This window comes from Vombatus ursinus, unplaced genomic scaffold, assembly GCF_900497805.2.
Source record: "Vombatus ursinus unplaced genomic scaffold, bare-nosed wombat genome assembly UNPS02014781.1, whole genome shotgun sequence".
Taxonomy (NCBI): domain Eukaryota; kingdom Metazoa; phylum Chordata; class Mammalia; order Diprotodontia; family Vombatidae; genus Vombatus; species Vombatus ursinus.
This window is the reverse complement of record NW_020954559.1, coordinates 42,246,961-42,266,768: the sequence shown is the minus strand read 5'-3', so window position 1 is coordinate 42,266,768 and position 19,808 is coordinate 42,246,961. Positions and strand designations below refer to the sequence as shown.

Below are 19,808 nucleotides of genomic sequence, written 5' to 3'. Positions count from 1 at the left end.
CTCAAACTGAATGTCACCGAGACATCTTAAATTCAGCATATCCAAAACTGAATTCATTATCTTTCCTTTAAAATCTCCCCTTTACCTAATTTCCCTGTTACTGTCAGAGGTACCACCATCCTCCCAATCACTTGGGCTTTCAACCTAGGATTCTCCTTGGATCCTTGGATCCACTCTCTTCATTCCCCACTAATATCTATTGCCAGGTCCTGTCGATTCTACCTTCATAAGATCTCTCATTTACCTTCATGTCTTCTCTCTTCTAACACTGCTGCCACCCTGGTGCAGGCCCTCATCACCTTAAACTGGCACTGTTGCAGTAGCCTCCTGACTTAATTCCTTTCCTCAAGTCTCTACCCTTCCATTCCATTCTTCCACTCAGCTATCAGAGTCATCTTCCTAAAGCACAGATTTGACTATATCACCTCTCCCTAACATACAGTAAACTCCAATAGTTACCTCTTATTTCCAGGATCAAATACAAAGTCTTCTGTTTGGTTCTTAACTTCCTTCATTACTAGGTCCTTTGCTACCTTTTCAGTTTCTTACACTTTATTCCCCTCCATGTATTCTGCAGTCCAGTGACTTTGGCCTCCATGCTCCCCCTTACACAAGATACTTGATCTCCTAATTTCTGCAAGAAGTCTTTCTCTGTCGTCTTTAACACTAGTGCATCATTCTCTCTGAGATTTTCTCCATTTTACATTTCTATATCTCATTTGTATGTAGTCCTTTGCATGTTGTCTCCTTCATTAGATTGTGAGATCCTTGAGGAAATTTTTCCTTTCTTTTCATGTCCAATGTACTTGAATGTATCCTGAAGACTGAAAAAATAATGTATTAAGCCTATAAATATTAAATTAAGTTACCAGTATGTGAAGCATAGAGTGTTGGCACTGGAAGGAACCTTAGAAATCACCTTCCCCAACCCCTTTATTTTGTAGATGGTGAAGCTGAAGCCCAAAGAGGTGAAGTGATCATCAGAGTCAAGGGCATCATAAGATACAAACCCCTCTTTCAGAGGACGTTTGTCTTTTATGAGCTGAAGAAAACTAAAGCCCAACATAAATCTTGCAAAAGAACTTAAAAATTGATTCAGAGAATGAGTATTTCTTTCCCTGCGTACACCCCCTACCTTATATAAGTTTTTGCTCTCTGTACATAAATTCCTTCAATACAAAAGGAGCTGAAATATTGTATTTGAGACTAAAATGTGTTTCTTTTCTTTTGTTTTCATTTTAAATGTTATAGGCAGAGCAAGCTACCATTACCTCTGAATTCGAAAGCTACAAAGTCCGAGTTCATAATGTTTTAAAACAACAAAAAAATAAATCTTTGTCTCAGAGTGAAACAGAAGGAGCAAAACAAGAAAGGTAATTTTTTTTTTCATTTTTGCTATGAAAGTAATTACTATCAACAAAGACAAACAAAATAAGGAAAGTATGACCAAATGAATGAACAGTTAACAAAAAATCCATTTCCTCTTACTTTCCAAGTATGCAAGTCAAATTCTAAAATAAAAGGATTCTTTTATTTTAAAATATTCAAAATTTTAAATATTTAAAATATTCAAATTTTTATTTTAAAATGTTCAGAAGAACAAGATTCTTGTATATTCATTTATTTTCATTTTGAATATATATTCATTTATTTTCATTTTGAAGTTTTACATATATACATCCTCAATGAGTATTTCTAAGCAACAAACTGGTGTTCACAAGTGGTCCTCATCACTTTTTTTTTTACTTTTTTTTTTTAAAAAAAAATCACATTTTTACCAGCTCACAATTAAATGAAAAATATAGAAAACATAAGAATCCTTTGTGTTCATTGTTTTGTGATAATGAAAAAAAATTGAGTCATTGGTAGGACATAATGCATCCTTACAATAAGATGTCCTCCTGTCCATACATTGAGATCATTCAGAAGTTGTTGGATGATGTAAACAAAAATTACCCTCTTCAGTGACCCTCTGATCATTAACATCAGGCAAGGTATAAAACAGTATGCTCACCAGAGGTATTCACCACTGCAATAGAAGAGATCCATAGCAAAGTCCAGGTTGAGGAGGGATTCCCTGTGGATGATGAAGTTTTATTGATGTTCTTTGTTAGAGATGACATTGTAATGATTTTCTTCAAAGCCCAAAACTTTGCAGAGTCTACCGAAATTACAAAGAATTTTTGCTGACTCCATAATATTTTATTAATGTTTCTGTATGCCAAGGAGACATGAAATACCACTACCTCCAAAGATGAGTTTCACACAGAGGGCAATAGAGAGGCGTGTGGTGGGTGTGAGCAGGCTGCTGCATAGAACCAGTGAAAAACTTTGAAGGAGAATAAAAGTAAAGAATGTCATCAGGGGATTGTATGACAAGAAAAAAAGAGAAGATAGTCTGGTGAAGTAGCAAGAGCGAGAGTTGACAGATTGACATCCATGGTGGCCCACTAGTGTGTTCACAGTGTCAGGAGAAAGCAAGAAAACTTACAGTGTGTTGGATGGATTCCATCCCCCACTCACCCCCAGGCTTGCCTATTAGGAGAAACAGATAAGAGCAAGATAGGCATGGATAGTTTTCAGTTTCCATCCTTGGAGGAAATCAAAGAGATCACAGGTATATTTGAGTATTTGAGAGTGGTGTTACAAGATAGCTATCTGAAAGGGAAACAGAGTGCCCAACTCACACACACCTACTACAGCAAAATCCTAAAGTTCACACCGGACTTAATAATGATCAAAAATCCAGTAAGAAGCTAGTTTCTTGGGGGAGCTAGGTGGCACAGAGGATAGAACACTGACCCTGAAGTCAGGAGCTCCTGAATTCAAATTTGGCTTCAGACATATAACACTTACTAGCTGTGTGACTCTGGGCAAGTCACCTCTCCCCAGTTGCCACCCACACACACACGCAGTGAACTAGTTTCTTTTTAAAATAATCATTTATTGTTTTTATTTTTATTTTCAAATTATAAGTTTTTAAAAATTAATCTGTCCCTCCTACTTACCCCCCTCCCCTTTTACACCCATTGAGTAAACTTTAAAAAAGAAACAAAACCAGAACAACACATCCCTCTAAACATAGGTCTACATAGTCTGGTAAAACAAATTCCCACATTAGCCATGTCCAAAAATGCACTTCTCTTTCTCCATTTTAAGTTCATCACCTCAGTGTCGAGGTGAATGGAATGATCTACATTCATTCCTTCAGAATCATGGTTTATCATTGTGTTGATCAGAGTTCTAAAGTCTTTCATATTTCGTAGTTTGTTTTTCTCTATAAGGTTATCAGTGTATTTTTTTTTTCCAAGTTCTGTTCGCTTCACTTTGCATGTGTTCATAAAGGTCTTTCCAGTTTTTTTTCTGAAATTGTCCATTTCATCATTTCCTCTGGCACACTGTTTTTGGTGAGCCATTCCCTAGTAAGAGGAGATCCCTTTTGTTTCCAATTTGTGGCTACCACGCACAGAATTGTTATAAATATTTTTGTATGTAGAGATACTTTGCCTCTTTATTTCTTTGGGGCACTGACCTACTAATTGTGATGTAACTGGGTCAAAAGTTTGGTAATTTTCTTGGCATAGTTCCAAATTCCTTTCCAAAATGGCTGAACCAATTTATTAGCTCCACTAACAGAGCACTAATTTATCTGTTTTCCCACAGCACCCCCAACATTTATAAGGTTCCTCATTTTATCATCATCTTTGATAGGTATGGGGTGGAACCTCAAAGTTATCCAAATTTTTATTTTTCTAATTTTTAATGATTTAGAGTATTTTTTCACAATGATCACTAATAACATGGATGTCTTCCTCTGAACACTGCCTGCTTATATCCTTTGACTATTATCTATTGGAGAATGGCTGTCTTATAAATTTGAACCAGTTCTTCATAGAACTTGAATATGAGACCTTTATTAAAGGACCTTGTTGCAATTTTTTTTCAGTTAACTTGTTTCTCCTCTAATTTTTACTACATTAGATATGTTTGTGCAAAAGGTTTTAAATTTTATGTAACCAAAATTGTTCACTTTATCCTGTGCAGTCCTTTTTATCACTTATTTTGGTGATGAATCTTCCCCTTTTCATACATCGGAAAGATTATTTCTTCCTTGCTGCTAATTTGTTTATGATGTGACCTTTTATATCTAGTTCATGACCATTTGGAGCTTAACTACGTGTATGGGTCTTTTCTCTCAGTTTTTAATTGGAGGGGTGTTGGCAGTTAATGTCTAGATTTTTTTTTAAATATATGTATGTGTTTGTTTTAAAGGGATACAAAATGAGGAGTTATACTTTGTAGAGTATATTCTCTTTTTGTTCCTTTTTTTAGTGTTTTAAGTTCATAATAACTATTTTTCTTTTTAAAAATCAAACACATAAAGTATTAGGATATCTCCAAATATAGGCTGTATCCCTAAAATGAAATTTCTTTGAAGGAATACTAACAAATCTTATGTAAGTAAACACTAAGTCTAGGCCATACTCAAATTTCACATAATCTAACTTTGGGGGAAGAGTGGAACCCGTGGCCAGACCTGTAAGAAAATGTAGCTTTGGTTTCACTGCCTATCAAGGACAATAGCAGAAACTTGATCAGTTAAGTCACTATATCAAACTTCAGGCAGGGAAGAAAGAAAAAAGATGGCTGCGTGAACATTTAGGTCTTTCTGGTAAATATATGATATACTCTATTCTTTGTTAAATGGCTGTGTCAGGCCTGCACAACTTGCAGCCTGCAGGCTGTGCTTGGGCTGCTTGCAGCGCATCAAAGTATTCCAGGCAGCCTGCAATAAATGTAGAGGAAATCCTTTGACCTGCTGCAAGTGCAAGTTGTGCAGGCCTGCAGTTTATGTTGAACTTGTTGCATCTGTTTTTATTAACAATACTAACATTGAAGTTTCTCAGGGACTGGTATCTTTCAAACTTTCAAATTTTGAATGTTTAAAAACATTATTTTTTATACAGATTGAGAAATGATTGTTTAGTTTCTGTAAATATTTGAAATCATTTAAAACTGAAAACTGAATTTTGGTCAAGAAATGTTTTCATATATAACTATTACTCTTTATGTGTATCTCAATGACCATATTGAAATAATATTTGGTTTAAATATTTCCAGATCACTTTTTGTGGATTATAAAAAAAAATTAGAGCAGAAGATGATTCAGAAGTTCTTTTCATGCATATGTTTTTGTTTTTATAACTAGAGACTCAGCATTCAAAAGAATTTTCTCGTCAGGATCTCACTATTCTAAGAAAGATCAAATATCCTGGAATGTTTTTGTATATCTGAAGCTTCTTATTTTGAAATCTGTTGACAGAATGCAGGCTGATAAATGATGGCAACTAACCTGTCACTTGTAAAAATTGTGGAATATAACTTTAAGAATTTAATTAATTGAGTTTTCACCTGGCTCTAAAAATGCTTGGTTTGGGTTTTTTTGTTTGTCTCATTCCTAAATATCTCTGAATTCTGAGGTCAGATAATAAGCCATAGTTGTGTTGAATTTTTTTCTTGCTTTCTGACCCATTTTCTTATTTATGTTTCTTTTTTTCATACATTAGCCTTATCTGAAAGTAGAATTCAACAAAGCAGAAACTGTTTTTGCTTATTCTTTCACTTTTACTGTATCTTAACATACCGTTCTTTCTTCTGTTGGACAGTAACTCAGGTTGTCCTCCGAAAACTTTAGAGCTATGTCGTATTTTGCTCATGACACAATCATGTTGCTTCAAATAAGTTCTTTGGTGCTATTAAATTATTGCATTCCATTCTAACGTGCAGGGATATTTATTATGTCTCAGATTGCCTAGTATGTGGAGATTGAAGTGTCAGTAAATGTTAAAAATGTTATAACTTCTCCATTGTGACATCTCTCTGTGACTCCTGATGATAGAACTGAACAGCTTACCTATTAGGAGTTGAATTATGGAAATTAAAATATATTTTTCAAAGTCAGATTTTCTCCTTTCCTTTTCCCTCCAGACAACATCTAGAAATGATGATAGACCAACTGAAAATGAAATTGCAAGACACCCAGAATAATTTACAGACCAATGCATCTGAACTTCAAGTATTGCAGTCTGAACACGATACGCTACTGGAAAGGCACAATAAGATGCTGCAGGAGACAGTCACAAAAGAGGCAGAACTCCGAGAGAAGTATATTTTTTGGAGTACTAATGTGTTGTTTTGACTTTATGTGTCATACAGTCATTTTCAGTCTTGTCCAACTCTTCGTAACCCCATTTGGGGTGTTCTTGGCAAAGATGCCAGAGTGGTTTGCCATTTCCTTCTCCAGCTCGTTTTATAGATGAGGAAACTGAGGCCAACAGGATTAAGTGACTTGCCCAGGGATACACACCTACTAAGTGTCTGAGGCCAGATTTGAACTCGGAAAGATAAGTCTTCCTGACTCCAGGCCCAGTGCTTTACCTACTTTACCACATAGCTGTCCAAATAAAGAGCTAAGAAAATTATATGAAATAAGAACTATAACAAGTTTGGGGTAATTTTGCCATTATAATTTAGTATTGGAAATTGTCATGACACTATAAATGAAGCTCATTAGTATTTCGTTTTTATAAATTTGAAAGTTATATATCAAAGAGCTTTACATGTGTCATTTCATTTGATTTTCACAACAACCCTGTGAGGGAAGTACTATTTTCATCCCCATTTCAGAGATGGGGAACTGAGACAGAGGTTAAGTGATTCACCTAAAGTCATACAGCTGAAAGTATCTGAGACAGGTTTCGAACTCAGGTTTTCCCGACTCTGAGTTCAGTGCTCTATGCATTGTCACCTTTAGAGTTCCCTTTAGAAATGTTAATGCAAAATACATGAATAATGAGGGGGGAAATATCATTGATGCTCTTACATAATTATTGATGTGATTATAAAACTATGAAAAAGCTTGCCCTCAGTATTTTTGAGTTATGCTTTGTTTGGAAATTTAGTTTTCTTTTAAGTGAGATTGGAAAGTGATTGGTAATATAGCCATGCCCTAGAAAGAAGAAATAAAATGGTACTAAAACATCTTCTATATTTTTAAACATTTTAAGATTTAGAGAAGCAGGTGTCTAGCATTTCATACTGGGAGCAGCAACATGAGGCAATGACATTTCAAAGAAATGTAGAATTGAGATTGTAGAAAGGCTTTTGTCACACTGAGGATATACCTAATTTCCAGAGAGGAACAGATTTTTTGTTCTCTCTCCTAGTCCCTAAAGAAGTAAAGTTAAACGGTTTTAGAAAATAAATTTTATTCATCCTTCAGGCTCTGTTCCGTACAGTCAGAAAACATGATGATGAAGTCAGAGCACGCACAGACTGTGAGTCAGCTAACGTCCCAGAATGAAACCCTCCACAGTAACTTCCGGGATCAGGTGAGGCGTTTGCAGGAAGAGCACAGGAAGACCATGGAGACATTGCAGCAGCAGCTTTCCAAAGTGGAAGCTCAGTATTTCCAGCTTAAGAGTGACCCCACTACGAGAAGTATGTATGCATTCATGAAAGGAGTAACTTTCTGATGATGTCATTTTTTTTAAACTTTCAGACTTTCACAACACTTTCCATTTGACCATAAGAAATGCCACTCTGAAATCTTCCTATTCATAAATGTTTGCAGTGGTTGCCCTTCATTAAATCAATCTCAGAAATTTTAAGAATATACCATGATTATCTTTAACTTATCCTAAATTATCCATTACTATATCTAAATCTTTAAGTTCATATTTTCAGCCATCATAACCTTTTAGAGCAGTAAATCCTCATTTATGTACTATGTGTTGTGTCAGGTAATATTTCCTTTTCTTTGACATTAAACTTGCTCCATCAGTCTCCACAGAATGATGCTTCGTCCTAGTGTTTTGTGGGACTATACAGCATTCTTTATTGCTATTCATTAAACAGACTGATATAAATATTTTATGTTCAGAAGAAAGACAAAACACCTCATTTCCCAAAGCATTAGCTTCACAGATACTTTCCTTTGGTTAATAGAAAGTTAAAGCCTAAACTATTATAGAAGTGACATCTTCAGGATAGTTTTAAAAGACGTTTTCAGGTTTGCTTTTAATGCTACTACTAGTTTCAACGTAGCCCTATAGGCTAGAAAAGGTTGATATGACTTCAGCTCTACCAAGATGACTAGTTAGATTTAGATCCTGCTGCCCAAAAGGGATGACTGGACTCTAACAAAGCTTCTGAATCAAGTAAAAACTATTGCAGCATCTTGGAAGCAGGCAAGCAGCACGCTTAGGGGCTCGGTTTGCCCTGCAGAAAGCATACTGTTAAAAATGTTTTATTTTCCTTCAACACCAATCATATGAAATTTAGTTATCACCTTGTTCTTCTCCCATCCCTTCACACATACCCTCTTCTCTACTGCTTTTTACAGGTGTTGCCTGGGGGTAGGAAGAGAGGAGTAGAGAAATTAAGACCCCGGCTTGTATTTAGTGGTGTAATATCTTGAGTTACCAACCACCTTGAGTTACCAAAAAGTTTGCGAGTGTTAGAAGCTGCCCATTCTAAGAATTTTGTGAAGGTCGTTTTACCTCATCCAGCTGTTGAGAAAGCAGTAACTTTCAGTCCCTGTAGAAATGGATTAAATGATAAAAGATTCCATATTATTAGGAAATGTATTCATTTCTGGTTTTTAAAAGTAAGCTAGGAATTCCTTCTTTGTACCACTTGGCCCTTTAAGTTAAATAATTTTCCCACCTTTGAATTTGTCCCAGTTATCCGTTCATTTTCATTGTTGGTCTTTGACTTAGGCATGTACAGCTTATTTGGAATTGCTTTCATCTTTAATCTTTTTTTTTTCCATTTATGGATTCAAAGACATACCATTCTTGTTTTATTTTTTCTAATTAGGTTCAGCTTCTTCACATCAACCCCTGAAGAATCTTCGTGATAGGAGAAACACAGACCTGCCCCTCCTTGAAATGCACGCTGTAACGAGGGAGGAGGGAGAGGGAATGGAAACTGCTGACACTGAGTCTGTGTCTTCTACCAGTATCCATACACCGTCTCTGGAACAGCTTCTTAATTCTCCTGAAACTAAACTTGGTATGTTCGTTTTTTAAAACATAATTTTCCTTATTTAGGTATTCTGTAGAATTACTACTACTATAAATTATGAGGGTCTCCTGTTAAGTCATGATGATATTTTTTTTGAATGCCATTGTACTCCTTCCTGAATTGCAAGTGATAAGCCTTACCTAGAGTGTGGTTTGAGATTTTGTTTAAATAAGCTTCTTTCCTAAATCTGAGTCAGGTGGATGCATCAGAATTCAGTAGCAATATTAAAAAGTAAAAAGTGGCAATTTTTTTTTAAAAAAAGTGTTAAAAAGGCAGCAGGGCCTATTGGATAGAGAGCTGACTTTGGGGTTATTAAGATTTGCATATAAACCCTTATCTGACACTGGCTGGGTGACCCCTGTCAAGTCACAATCTCTTAGAGCCCTGGGCAGGGTCTTCTCTGCATTGATTAAGGGAGTTTTCCTCACTTAGAATTCCCTCTACCATTGAAATCACAGTTCTAGTCCAAAAAAAATTAAAAAGTAATATTAATTTTTCATTGTCCCTGTTTATAAACTGAAAGTTTTATTGTTTTCATATGATTCCATAATTGCCTACTGGATTCAGAATCAGTGACTTAACTTCCTTTATTTAACAGTAAACTTTTGTCCTTAAAAATTTTAATAAATATTTGCCTTCACAATTGAATCCATGTTGGCTCTGTAGTAGACTACATAAATATTTCCAAAGGAGCGTACAGTTTTGGTTTCTTCCTGGTCTCAGGATCACACAGACTGGGGGTGTTTTCGCAGGGCTTTCATTAAGCAGGAAGTCAAAGATGGTTTGTCAAAAGGTCCACTGGGAGGGTGTGGGCAATAGCTGCTGGCCATGCAGTTGCCCTGTTGAATCTCCCTTAGTAGATTATAAATAACATGATACTTTCAGTTCTCAGGAAGACAGATAAATGACCGGAAGATCAATGACAGTTTTGATAAATAGTTGTAAAGGTGAAAGTTTACCAAATGACAGATCAGAGACTAATACAACCCATAATTACCTGGAAGCCTCTTAAGTTTCTTGAAGGCAGAAACCTATCTTACATTGATTTTTTTTTTCAGTGCAGGGTAATCTTTCAATTAAAGACCCCTTGAATAATTGGATGGTAGACCTAAACCACCATTTGATTCTTTAATAATGAAACTGTGAACATTCATTAGTTTAAAGGTGCAAAGAGGAGAAAGTACATAATTAGTACATAATTAATGCATGAATATTTGAAATAAGAACAAAAAAGAATAGGATTGAGGAGTTTAGAAATTTAGAAATTCCTAAAGCAGTTCTTCGATTTGTGAACCCAATTAGAAAATCTTGTATTTAAAGTGAGCATTTAAAAAGTTAAAGGGACCTCAGATATACCCACATTTTACAGATGATATCCAGAGAAGTAAAGTGACTTAGCAAAGACAAATGGAAAGTTTTGTTTTGGAAATTAATCTTTCTTTAATCAATAAGAACTTAGCATGAGTACAAGTCTCTCATAGAATGTGTTTTGAATCCATTGTTACTTATGGACTCCAAAAAAATCAAAGAGAGTGGGGCAAGAGAAACATTTATTAGAATTAAAAATCTCATACACAAGGCAAAAGAAAATAATATAGTGGATGGAAATAGCCTGCAGCATATAAGCAAGGAAGAACTTCTGGGGAGAAAAAAAAAAAGCAGATGTCCTCCAGGAGATAAATGATAGGAAGAAAAGATGGCCCGCCACATAGCAAAGCAAGTGATGACAAGTTGATAGACATTCAGAGTGCCTTCCTGGTACCCTTATAGCATCAGCAGAGTAGGCCTCCAGCATGTTGAATGAGCCCCCTCTGTTGAACATATGGGAGAACATAACCAAGAGTCATACAGGATGAGCTTCTTTGTCATCAGAAGGAACTCCCAAATTGGTAAGATTACAAATCACTCATGTGATAGTATGGGCTTGAGTGGACAATGCTATGGAGTACAAAAGAATTTTAAGTACAAACTGTTGTCCCTTCCTCCTGTGAACTTAGTTTAGTTAATTTACTTGTACATCTAGCCCATGGGCTTTTTCTAGGTTTCTTTACTCTTTACCTCCTCCTAATTCCCCTTTACCCTAATCTTCCCCATTTCTTTAGCCAGTCATTTCACTTTTTATTGAAATGCACAACCAGAAAAAAATAGAAATATTCCGTCAAACCATTTGGCAATTTTGGACTGCTCCAAGAGTCAAGGAAAACTTGTTGCCTAAAATAAGACTTTAGATTGCTGGTGAGATAATTTTCAGATCCTCCAAGGAGCCAGGGCAAGAAAATTAATTTGATAAATTTGCTCTCAAATTATGGTGTAAGACCATTGGCTAGCCTACTCCCTTGTCTGTACTTAGGAGGCCCTTACCCACCCTCTATCCTCTGACTTTTCACCATCCTTTTCCTCATTTCATACTCCTTAGAGCTTGGACTACATAGAGAATGAAATGCATCCAATCCACATCCTTCATGATGACCTTACTGCATAAGGTCATTAAAATTGGTCCTGGGCATATTTCTGTAGCAGAGGTGGAACTGAATTTTCCCCTCTTCTCTGTACCCTTTTCTAAAAACAATCCTTTCTTTTTATGTAACCTGTCCTTTTCCAGAATTCCTTTGACCTGAATGAGGAACTGCTAGGTAAATAGTATGAGAAACCTTCTGAGTAGCCCTAGAAGACCCTATGAGAATATCGGATAGCCTAGAGATCCTACCCCAGGATTTTGAGTAAGGGAACCTGCGTTCTATTCCAGACTTAGTATAATAGGAAGAAAACTGGAGTCAGAGTATCGAGGATCAAATCCTGGCGTTGTAACACATTAGCTCTTTGAACTTGGAAAAATGAAACTCTCTGGTCTTCAGTTTACTCATCTGCAAAATAAGGACGTTGATATTTAAGATGATCCCAAAGGACCTGTCTAGCTCTAAATCCCATGATCTAGGTTCTGCCACAGAGAGGCTCTGTTGCTTCACTTTTCTAGGCCTCAGTTTCCTTTTCCATGGTAAGAGTATTGGACTAGAAAATTTATTTCACTTTCAGTTGTCTGATGTTCTTATTTCCTTGAAGACACTGTGTTTATTTTGTAACCCCTCTTTGGTACTTTGTGCACAACTGGTCTTCAGAAATGTTAATTGGCTGGGATTTGTCTGGAATGGCTACTAAAACTTTTAGTCTTTTGCTGTCAACTAAGTCAGCTTGAGTCTTTTCCCTAAACTTCAGATGCTAACCAAGTGCTCGGTGCAGATGTGACCATATCACTCCTCTGTTTCCTAAACTCTGTTCCCCTATCACCCCCAAGATCAAATATAAAATCTCATTTGGCATTCAAAGCTCTTCACAACCTGACCCTCATCTACCTTTCCAATGTTCTTACCTTCCCTTCCTCCCCCCTTGCCCACTATCTGTGATCCAATGACACTGGCCTCCTTACTGTTCCTTACATAAGATGCTCCGTTTCCTGACTCTGGGTCTTTTCATTTGGAAATAATCTTCAGAAAATAAAATTTCAGAACCTCCTTTGTGGCACGAAGAACTCAGCAAAGAAGAATTGGTTCAGAAGCTGAATTCCACCACAAAGAGTGCCGACCACTTGAATGGCCTCCTTAGGGAGACTGAAGCAACCAATGCGATTCTCATGGAGCAAATTAAGGTGAGTCTAACCAAACCCAGTCACCATTGAAACTGTGTCAATATTTGTAAGCATTCTTTCTATATGACATGCCCATTAAACATATCTTCAACAAAAAGTTATACTGTATGTATACTGTATGTATGTAGTTTTTATGGATAAAAGAGCTATAAAGCATGAACTACTTGAAATTCAAGAAACATTCATCAGGCAATGATTGGGCATCTGCAATGTGCAGAACACTCTTCTAGACCCTTAGGAAATCTATAAAATGTAACCCTTTCCCCATCATGCTTATAGTCTAAAAGGGGGACAAAAGCATGGATAGGTATAATGACATTATATGATATGTTCATTAGAGAACTCCAAAACCAAGTACCCTTGTGTAAAATCCAAGGTGGGGTATTTTTATCCACACACAGATCAGAGAAAGCTTAAGGATGAGATGGCACTGGGGTCAAGTTTTAAAGCATGGGTAAAAGTTTTCACACAGAAGAAGAAAAACGGGAGGTGGTTCTAGGCATAGGTGACATCATGACCCAAGAGATGGAAGGACAGAGGAAACACGGTGACTTCAGAGAGTAGTGAACCTGGTTAGATATCTGGTCAGTTAAAACTGAAAGAGAGCATGCTCTCCAATTGTGGAAAGCATTGAATGCCAGGTGGGAGCGTTTGAACTTTACCCAGTAGAAAGGCATGGAAAGATTTTAAGCAGAATGACACGGCTTGAGTAGGTTTAAGTCTAAAAGAAATCATTTAGATTGCGGCTTTACTGCCAGAGGTTGGGTTGGGGGGGGGGGGGGTGGAGCAGCACAAAACAGTACTCCTGCACACAGTGAGTCTTGAAACCTTTAGGAGCAATTGTGGATGAGGCACACTTTTGCACTGTGCAAGTATGGAACTATTTTCACCTCTATTCTTCATAACTCAAATCCCAAAATGGTGGAGCCAGTTGTGGCTAAAATTTATGGAATTGCGCTAATGACCATTTGAGACCTCTGAAAAAAAGACCAGATTGGTGCCTTTATACATGTTTTCAAATGTTTTTCTTTATAGCTTCTCAAAAGTGAAGTAAGAAGATTGGAAAGGAACCAGGAGCGGGAGAAGTCAGTAGCTAACCTAGAATACTTGAAGAATGTTCTGCTACAGTTTATATTTCTAAAAGCAGGGAGTGAAAGAGAGAGGCTTCTTCCTGTCATAGACACAATGTTGCAGCTCAGTCCTGAAGAGAAAGGAAAACTTGTTGCAATTGCTCAAGGTTGGTGAAATTAAATTTTTCCCTAATTGTCAGACTTAGAGTGTGATTTGTTTATTATACATGTGTGTATGTAGACATATGTCAAATATACACACGTATACTTTATATCACATATTTCTGTATATATCTCCATAAATTTCTTCAAGGTATAAACTCAAGTTATTTATCTTTTCAAATTTTTTAGTCTGTTGTAGATATGAAAAAAATTTTGTGTTATTCAGTGACAAACTTAGTTTTTAGGACACCAAAAATAGTTTTATATATTTCAATATAATCACCATATGTTCATAATAAAATCCAAATTTAATATTTCAGCTCCTTGAAAGCTAATTGTGTTGATGATCCTAATCCCAAATTCCACCAAAAAATATAATTTAATTGAATAACCTATACTTTTTATAAAATTAAGCATATACCCATAAAAATTAGGAAGACAGTCCTCAGCAGTTTCTTGGGCACTTACTATACTACTTAAAGCATGAATGTTACTCCCCAGTGCAGAAGAACTAAAGAGTTGTGTTTTTCAATTAAAGGATAGAATTATCCTTTCTAAAATTTTGTTCTTGAAGAAAGATTAGTGCAGGTGTTTCAGTTTTGAATTTTTTTTTTAAATCTCTGCAGAGCAATTTGGAACTATGGCCAAAGGGCTGTAAAACTCAGCATACCCTTTGACCTAGCAATACCACTGCTAGGTCTCTATCACAAACACATCCAAAAAAAGGGAAAAGGACCTATTTGTACAAAAGTATTTATTGCAGTTCTTTTTGTGGTGGCTAAGAACTGGAAATCAAAAAGATGCCCATCAATTGGGGAATGGCTAAATAAGTTGTGGTATGTGATTGTAATGGAATATTACTGTGCTATAAGAAATGACAAGCAAGATGATTTCAGAAAAACCTAGAAGGACTTCCATGAACTGAGACATAGTGAAGTGAACAGAACCAGGAGAACTTTGTACACAGCAGCAGCAATATTGTTCAATGAACTGTGAATGACTTAGCTACTCTCAGCAATATAGTGATCCAAGACAATCCCAACGGAATAAAGTATGCTATCCACCTCCAGAGAAAGAACTGATATTCACTTGAGCATGCTATTTTTTTTTCATTTTTTTATTTTATTCAGGTCGTCTTATACGAAATGACTAATATGAAAATGTTTTACTTAATTGTAAATGTATAGCCTGTATCTGATTGCTTATTGTCTGAGGGAATGGGGAGAGGAGGAGAGGGAGCAATAAGATTTGGATTTCAAAACTTTAAATAACAATGTTTTTTAAAAATCTCTTTTTGGGGCAGCCAGGTGACACAGTGGATAGAGCCTTGAAGTAAGAGGAACTGAGTTCAAGTCTGGCCTCAGACACTTGACACTTACTAGCTGTGTGACCCTGAGCAAGTCACTTAACCCCGATTGCCTCACTAAAAAGCAAAAAAAAAAAAATCTTTTCACTTTAGACATAAATGTACTGAGCACTTCATGCATTTTTTTTGTATCTTCACAAGGGCAAAGTTAATATATGTTGATTATGGGAAAACAGAAATATATAATACGAGAGAATTGTTCTTCTGAATAATAGTTCTTGTAGTCATGTACTATTTACCATGTATATTTAAAGAAGGCTCAGTTCTCAATTTTTTTTTTTTTTTTTTTTGGAGATAATCAGGCTTAAGTGACTTGCCCAGGGTCACACAGCTAGTAAGTAGCTTGAACTCAGGTCCTCTGGACTGCACTTGACTTCTTAATTTCTACAACTACATTTTTAGATTAGGCCTTTTAAATTGTCATATTTATTTTGACACCACAGCATTGTTTGCTAATGGACTTGGAGTGGAATATAAACTACAGTTGCTTGGTTTTTATTTCATATGGGCATATCTTTGATACTAAAGAGTTTAAATAGATTTTTTTTTTCCCTACAAAGGTGAGGAAGAAAGTACATCTCGACCCTCTGGATGGGCATCCTATCTACACAGTTGGTCAGGCCTTCGATAACATGGTGATAAGAGAATGTTTCTTGAGCTTGTAACCAAATAGAATATTTGTGACAAAAATAAGCCAGACACATGAAATCCTTTTGTTTCTTTTGTGAATTTGTGTGTGTGTGTGTACAAACAGGATTTATGTAGGCAAAGAGTACATCAACAGCAGCTTGAAGGGTTGATGTCAGATGTCAGTCCTTCAGAAATCGAATGCTGCCAAGACCATCTTCTTTGTGGGCTTTTCATTATGCTGCCAGTGAGGATGGGATGGGGTCCCTGTCTTCTCACTCTTTAGTGCCTCTGAATCCTCTTCTTGCTTAGGAATACTCTAAGTCATGAACCCAACTTTTGGCCCCATAACAGAACTGTAATTTAGAACATTTAATGTTAATTATATTTTACCAAGATATGATTTGCCAGAAGTGTTGTTGCTAGAAATTAATTGGCAGCAAAATTGATAGGACTTGAATCTAAAGATAAAAAGAAAATGTACAATTGGAAAATTTACAATTGGCAAGGTGTCCATGAACTTAAGTGACTGGATAAAAATGCTACAAATGAATTATGAGGCTAGGTTACCGAATTCCACACAAATGTTTTAAAATGTGTTCAGAATATAGACATGCTTTCAGTCTTTTTTGTATGGCTACAGGAATAAGAATACTGTTAGATGATAGAACACTGAATCAAAACAGACTATTTTTATTGCATGATAACCTTTTCCATTCTGTTAAGCTATTTGTAAGCTTTCATTGTGTGTTCAAAGTTTGGCTAAATTATTACAAACTTGTTCTCTGTAGCTCTTTTCCATTTCCCTTCCCTCTCCCACTTACACCCCTACCTCACCCCAGGTTAGTGAGAATGTGGATCCTCAGAGCCATAGAATTCAGCATTATATTTAAATGAATCAGCACTAGGGAACTTCCTGTATTCATGCAGAGTGTGTAGCCCCAAAGGCTTTCCAGTAACAAGGAATTAAAAAGACACTGGTTTTGGAGGGGTGTCTTATTGGAGGCTGTCTGTCCATTCTGAGGATAATCCACAATCTCTGTGACTAACTGAGTGGTATAGAGAGGGGTTACTGTCTTCTGACTTTTGAGTACGTACAGTTGGCTAGTAAAATCAACATTGTGTTATTAAATCTTAAAATTTGAGAGCAATCTGATTAAAAATCATTTACTATTTAGTGATGTCAACATACAACCATTTTGATGAAGATCTTTAAACCTGTTGATTTGTACTTTAAACTTTAAAAATCTCAGCTGAAGAATTGACTTTGCACTTTGTTTACTAGAACATTAACTTCCAAACAAGTTTAAGTGAAAATATGCTGCTGACTTGTTGAGTTTGTTCTTTTAAGAAATTTCTCCTCTAAGTGACTTTTGTCATGTTTTAGAAGAACAGACCAAAACTAGTGAATGTGTCACATTATATGCATTTGTCTTAGAACTGAAGTTAAATTAAACATTTGTTTTTCGTACTTCCAAAACTGTGAATATAAGTATGCCAATAGCATACGATGTAAAACTTTGATAGTATTTAAAGAAATTTTAATTTCTCACAGACCCTCAGATTTGTGAATCGTATACATACTTGTATTGAAATATTGAGTCTGTATTCATGAATGTAATAAAAATACTTTTGCATGATACAAAATGGTTACTTTTAATTACAGGGGGAAATGTTCTTTGAGACTTTCAGTAATGAAAACATAATTTATGATTATTTTAATAATCACTTATTAAACATTTCACTGTGTAATACAGTTTTATGGATAAATCTTTTATTAACATCATCTCTTTGGGAGTTTTGAATCAACTCATGGGTTACATCTACTACTGCCCTTACTGAATAAGAGCTGGAATTTTAGGTATATTGGAATTCCAATATTAGAATATTGGGAAAGAGCAATGATTGTTCCTTTGATAGCATTGGATTATACAAGGTGATGTCTCTAGTGTGTTAGAATATATATATATATATATATACACTCAAAATACTGAAATCAGTAAACATTTATTAGGTGCCTACTACATGTTGGGCACTGTGCTCCAAGACTCAGTTTCTTCATCTGTAAAACAAGAATAATAATGGCACCTACTTAATGGAATTGTTGAGAACTGAGATAATGTATTACGTTTTGCAGACCTAAAAAGGGTATATAAACTAGAAATTAGGAGAAATATTAGCATTTGTATTATACTTTATGGGTATAAATTATATTACATAAAGTACTTTAATCCCCACAACACTGTGTGGTAGATGGTGCAAGTATGAGCTCCATTTTACAATGAAGAAATTGAGGCCGGGAGAAGTTATGATTTGCCCAAAGATTTCCCATTATTGTTGCATGATAAACCTGCATCTTTTCTATAATCAGTCTAAGTGGGGAAAAAAAAAATAGACCAGGATAGGGAAGAATATGCCTTCTCTTTTCCCCTCCTTTTTACCAGCAGTTGAAAAAAAAACCCTTTATGTTAAAGAGAAAAAATCTCAAAACTATTGCCTCTTTCAGGGACAGGAGAGAATTTGTAAAATTATTCTGTTCTGCTGTGACTTTACAGGAATTTTGTACTTAAAGGGACCTCAGAAATAATGATAAGGCAGAGAGAACACCAACCTGGGTGTCCCCCAAATAGAGCAGTTTAATTTAGTAAATATTAAGTGCACATTCTGTTCAAGGCACTGAGCTAGATGCTAGACATATAAGAATGAAGAAAAATAAAACATTAAAAAAATAAGACTTCAAAGAATTTGCCCCAATGTGGTTCTGGCCTTTTGTTCTTCAGTAGGCAGGAGAAGAAAAGAAATGCTGGTCTAAGGAATGAGTATTGGTGAAGGAAAGGAAGGAAGCAAGCTACAGCCCTCAGAAAAATGGAATAACCAACTAACCCGCTGTAAATTAACCACACAGCATCCCTGTAGATTTACACTGGACAACCCCGTCCTCTCCCACTGCCCATCCCCCTTCCTCTGCTGGCACTTCTACCTCATGCCATGGGCTTCTCTACTAATGACAGACTCAGCTGTTAGAGGGTGTTAGGGAAAGGTTTGTTTCTGATGATAAAGGTGTTTCTGGCATCCCAAGTTTTTAAGTTTCAGAGAAACACTGTTATTACATTTTGGTTAGATTCCTTAATAATATTCTTCAAGTACCTCATGGTTTAAATATGCTTTTGTGTAATAGCATGGGAGTCTATCCACTATGGTTCCATGATATATATTTTCATCCAAACCATCAATACTGAAAACCTGTTCCTGAGTTTGGAACTAGATGTTTTCTACCAAAGGTTGCTAAAGAGGGTGGTGACCCAGATGGCTAGTTGGCCATGATTTTGCTTTGTGTTTTTGTTTCATTTTTGGTGGTGAGTTGGCACAGTGGGGTAGACCACTAGGCCTGTGGTCAGGAAGACCTGAGTTCGAAGACCTGAGTTCAAATCCCTGTTTGACTTTGGACAAATCACTTCACTTTGACCTGTTTCCTCATCTGTAAAATGGGGATAATAATACCACCTACCTCCTAAGGTTGTTGTGAGGATCAACTAAGATAATAATTGTAAAGCACTTAGCACAGTGCCCAACACATTGTATGTGCTATATAAATGTTAGCTTTTTTTTTTCCAAGCTGAGTTAGCTACCTACTTTTTTACCAAGAAAAATAATTATGGGCTTTTCTGACCAATGCCTTCTGCTCCTCTGAATAAACTGGGATGGTGAATTCAATTTAATTTAAGAAACATGAAGTGGTTCCTGTGTAAAGAGCACTCTTTAGGCATTGGGAGAGATAGGAACTTTTTAAATAAGATATGGCCCCCACTGTGGATCTTAACAGTCTCAAATGGGAATAAAACAAATACACAGA

General features: G+C 36.0%; 1 protein-coding gene across 1 annotated transcript in view; it reads left to right on the top strand.

The window, feature by feature from the left end:
• Nucleotides 1–16,031, top strand: part of LOC114046091 (GRIP and coiled-coil domain-containing protein 2-like) — a 48,617-nt gene extending 32,586 nt beyond the window's left edge. Inside the window, exons 17-23 of the mRNA XM_027866328.1 lie at nt 1,252–1,373; nt 5,989–6,165; nt 7,283–7,500; nt 8,881–9,075; nt 12,591–12,730; nt 13,766–13,967; nt 15,889–16,031. Of these exons, the coding sequence (XP_027722129.1) occupies nt 1,252–1,373; nt 5,989–6,165; nt 7,283–7,500; nt 8,881–9,075; nt 12,591–12,730; nt 13,766–13,967; nt 15,889–15,959 (1,125 nt within the window). The 3' untranslated portion in view covers nt 15,960–16,031. The remainder of the gene's footprint in view (nt 1–1,251; nt 1,374–5,988; nt 6,166–7,282; nt 7,501–8,880; nt 9,076–12,590; nt 12,731–13,765; nt 13,968–15,888) is intronic.
• Nucleotides 16,032–19,808: the final 3,777 nt, after the last annotated feature.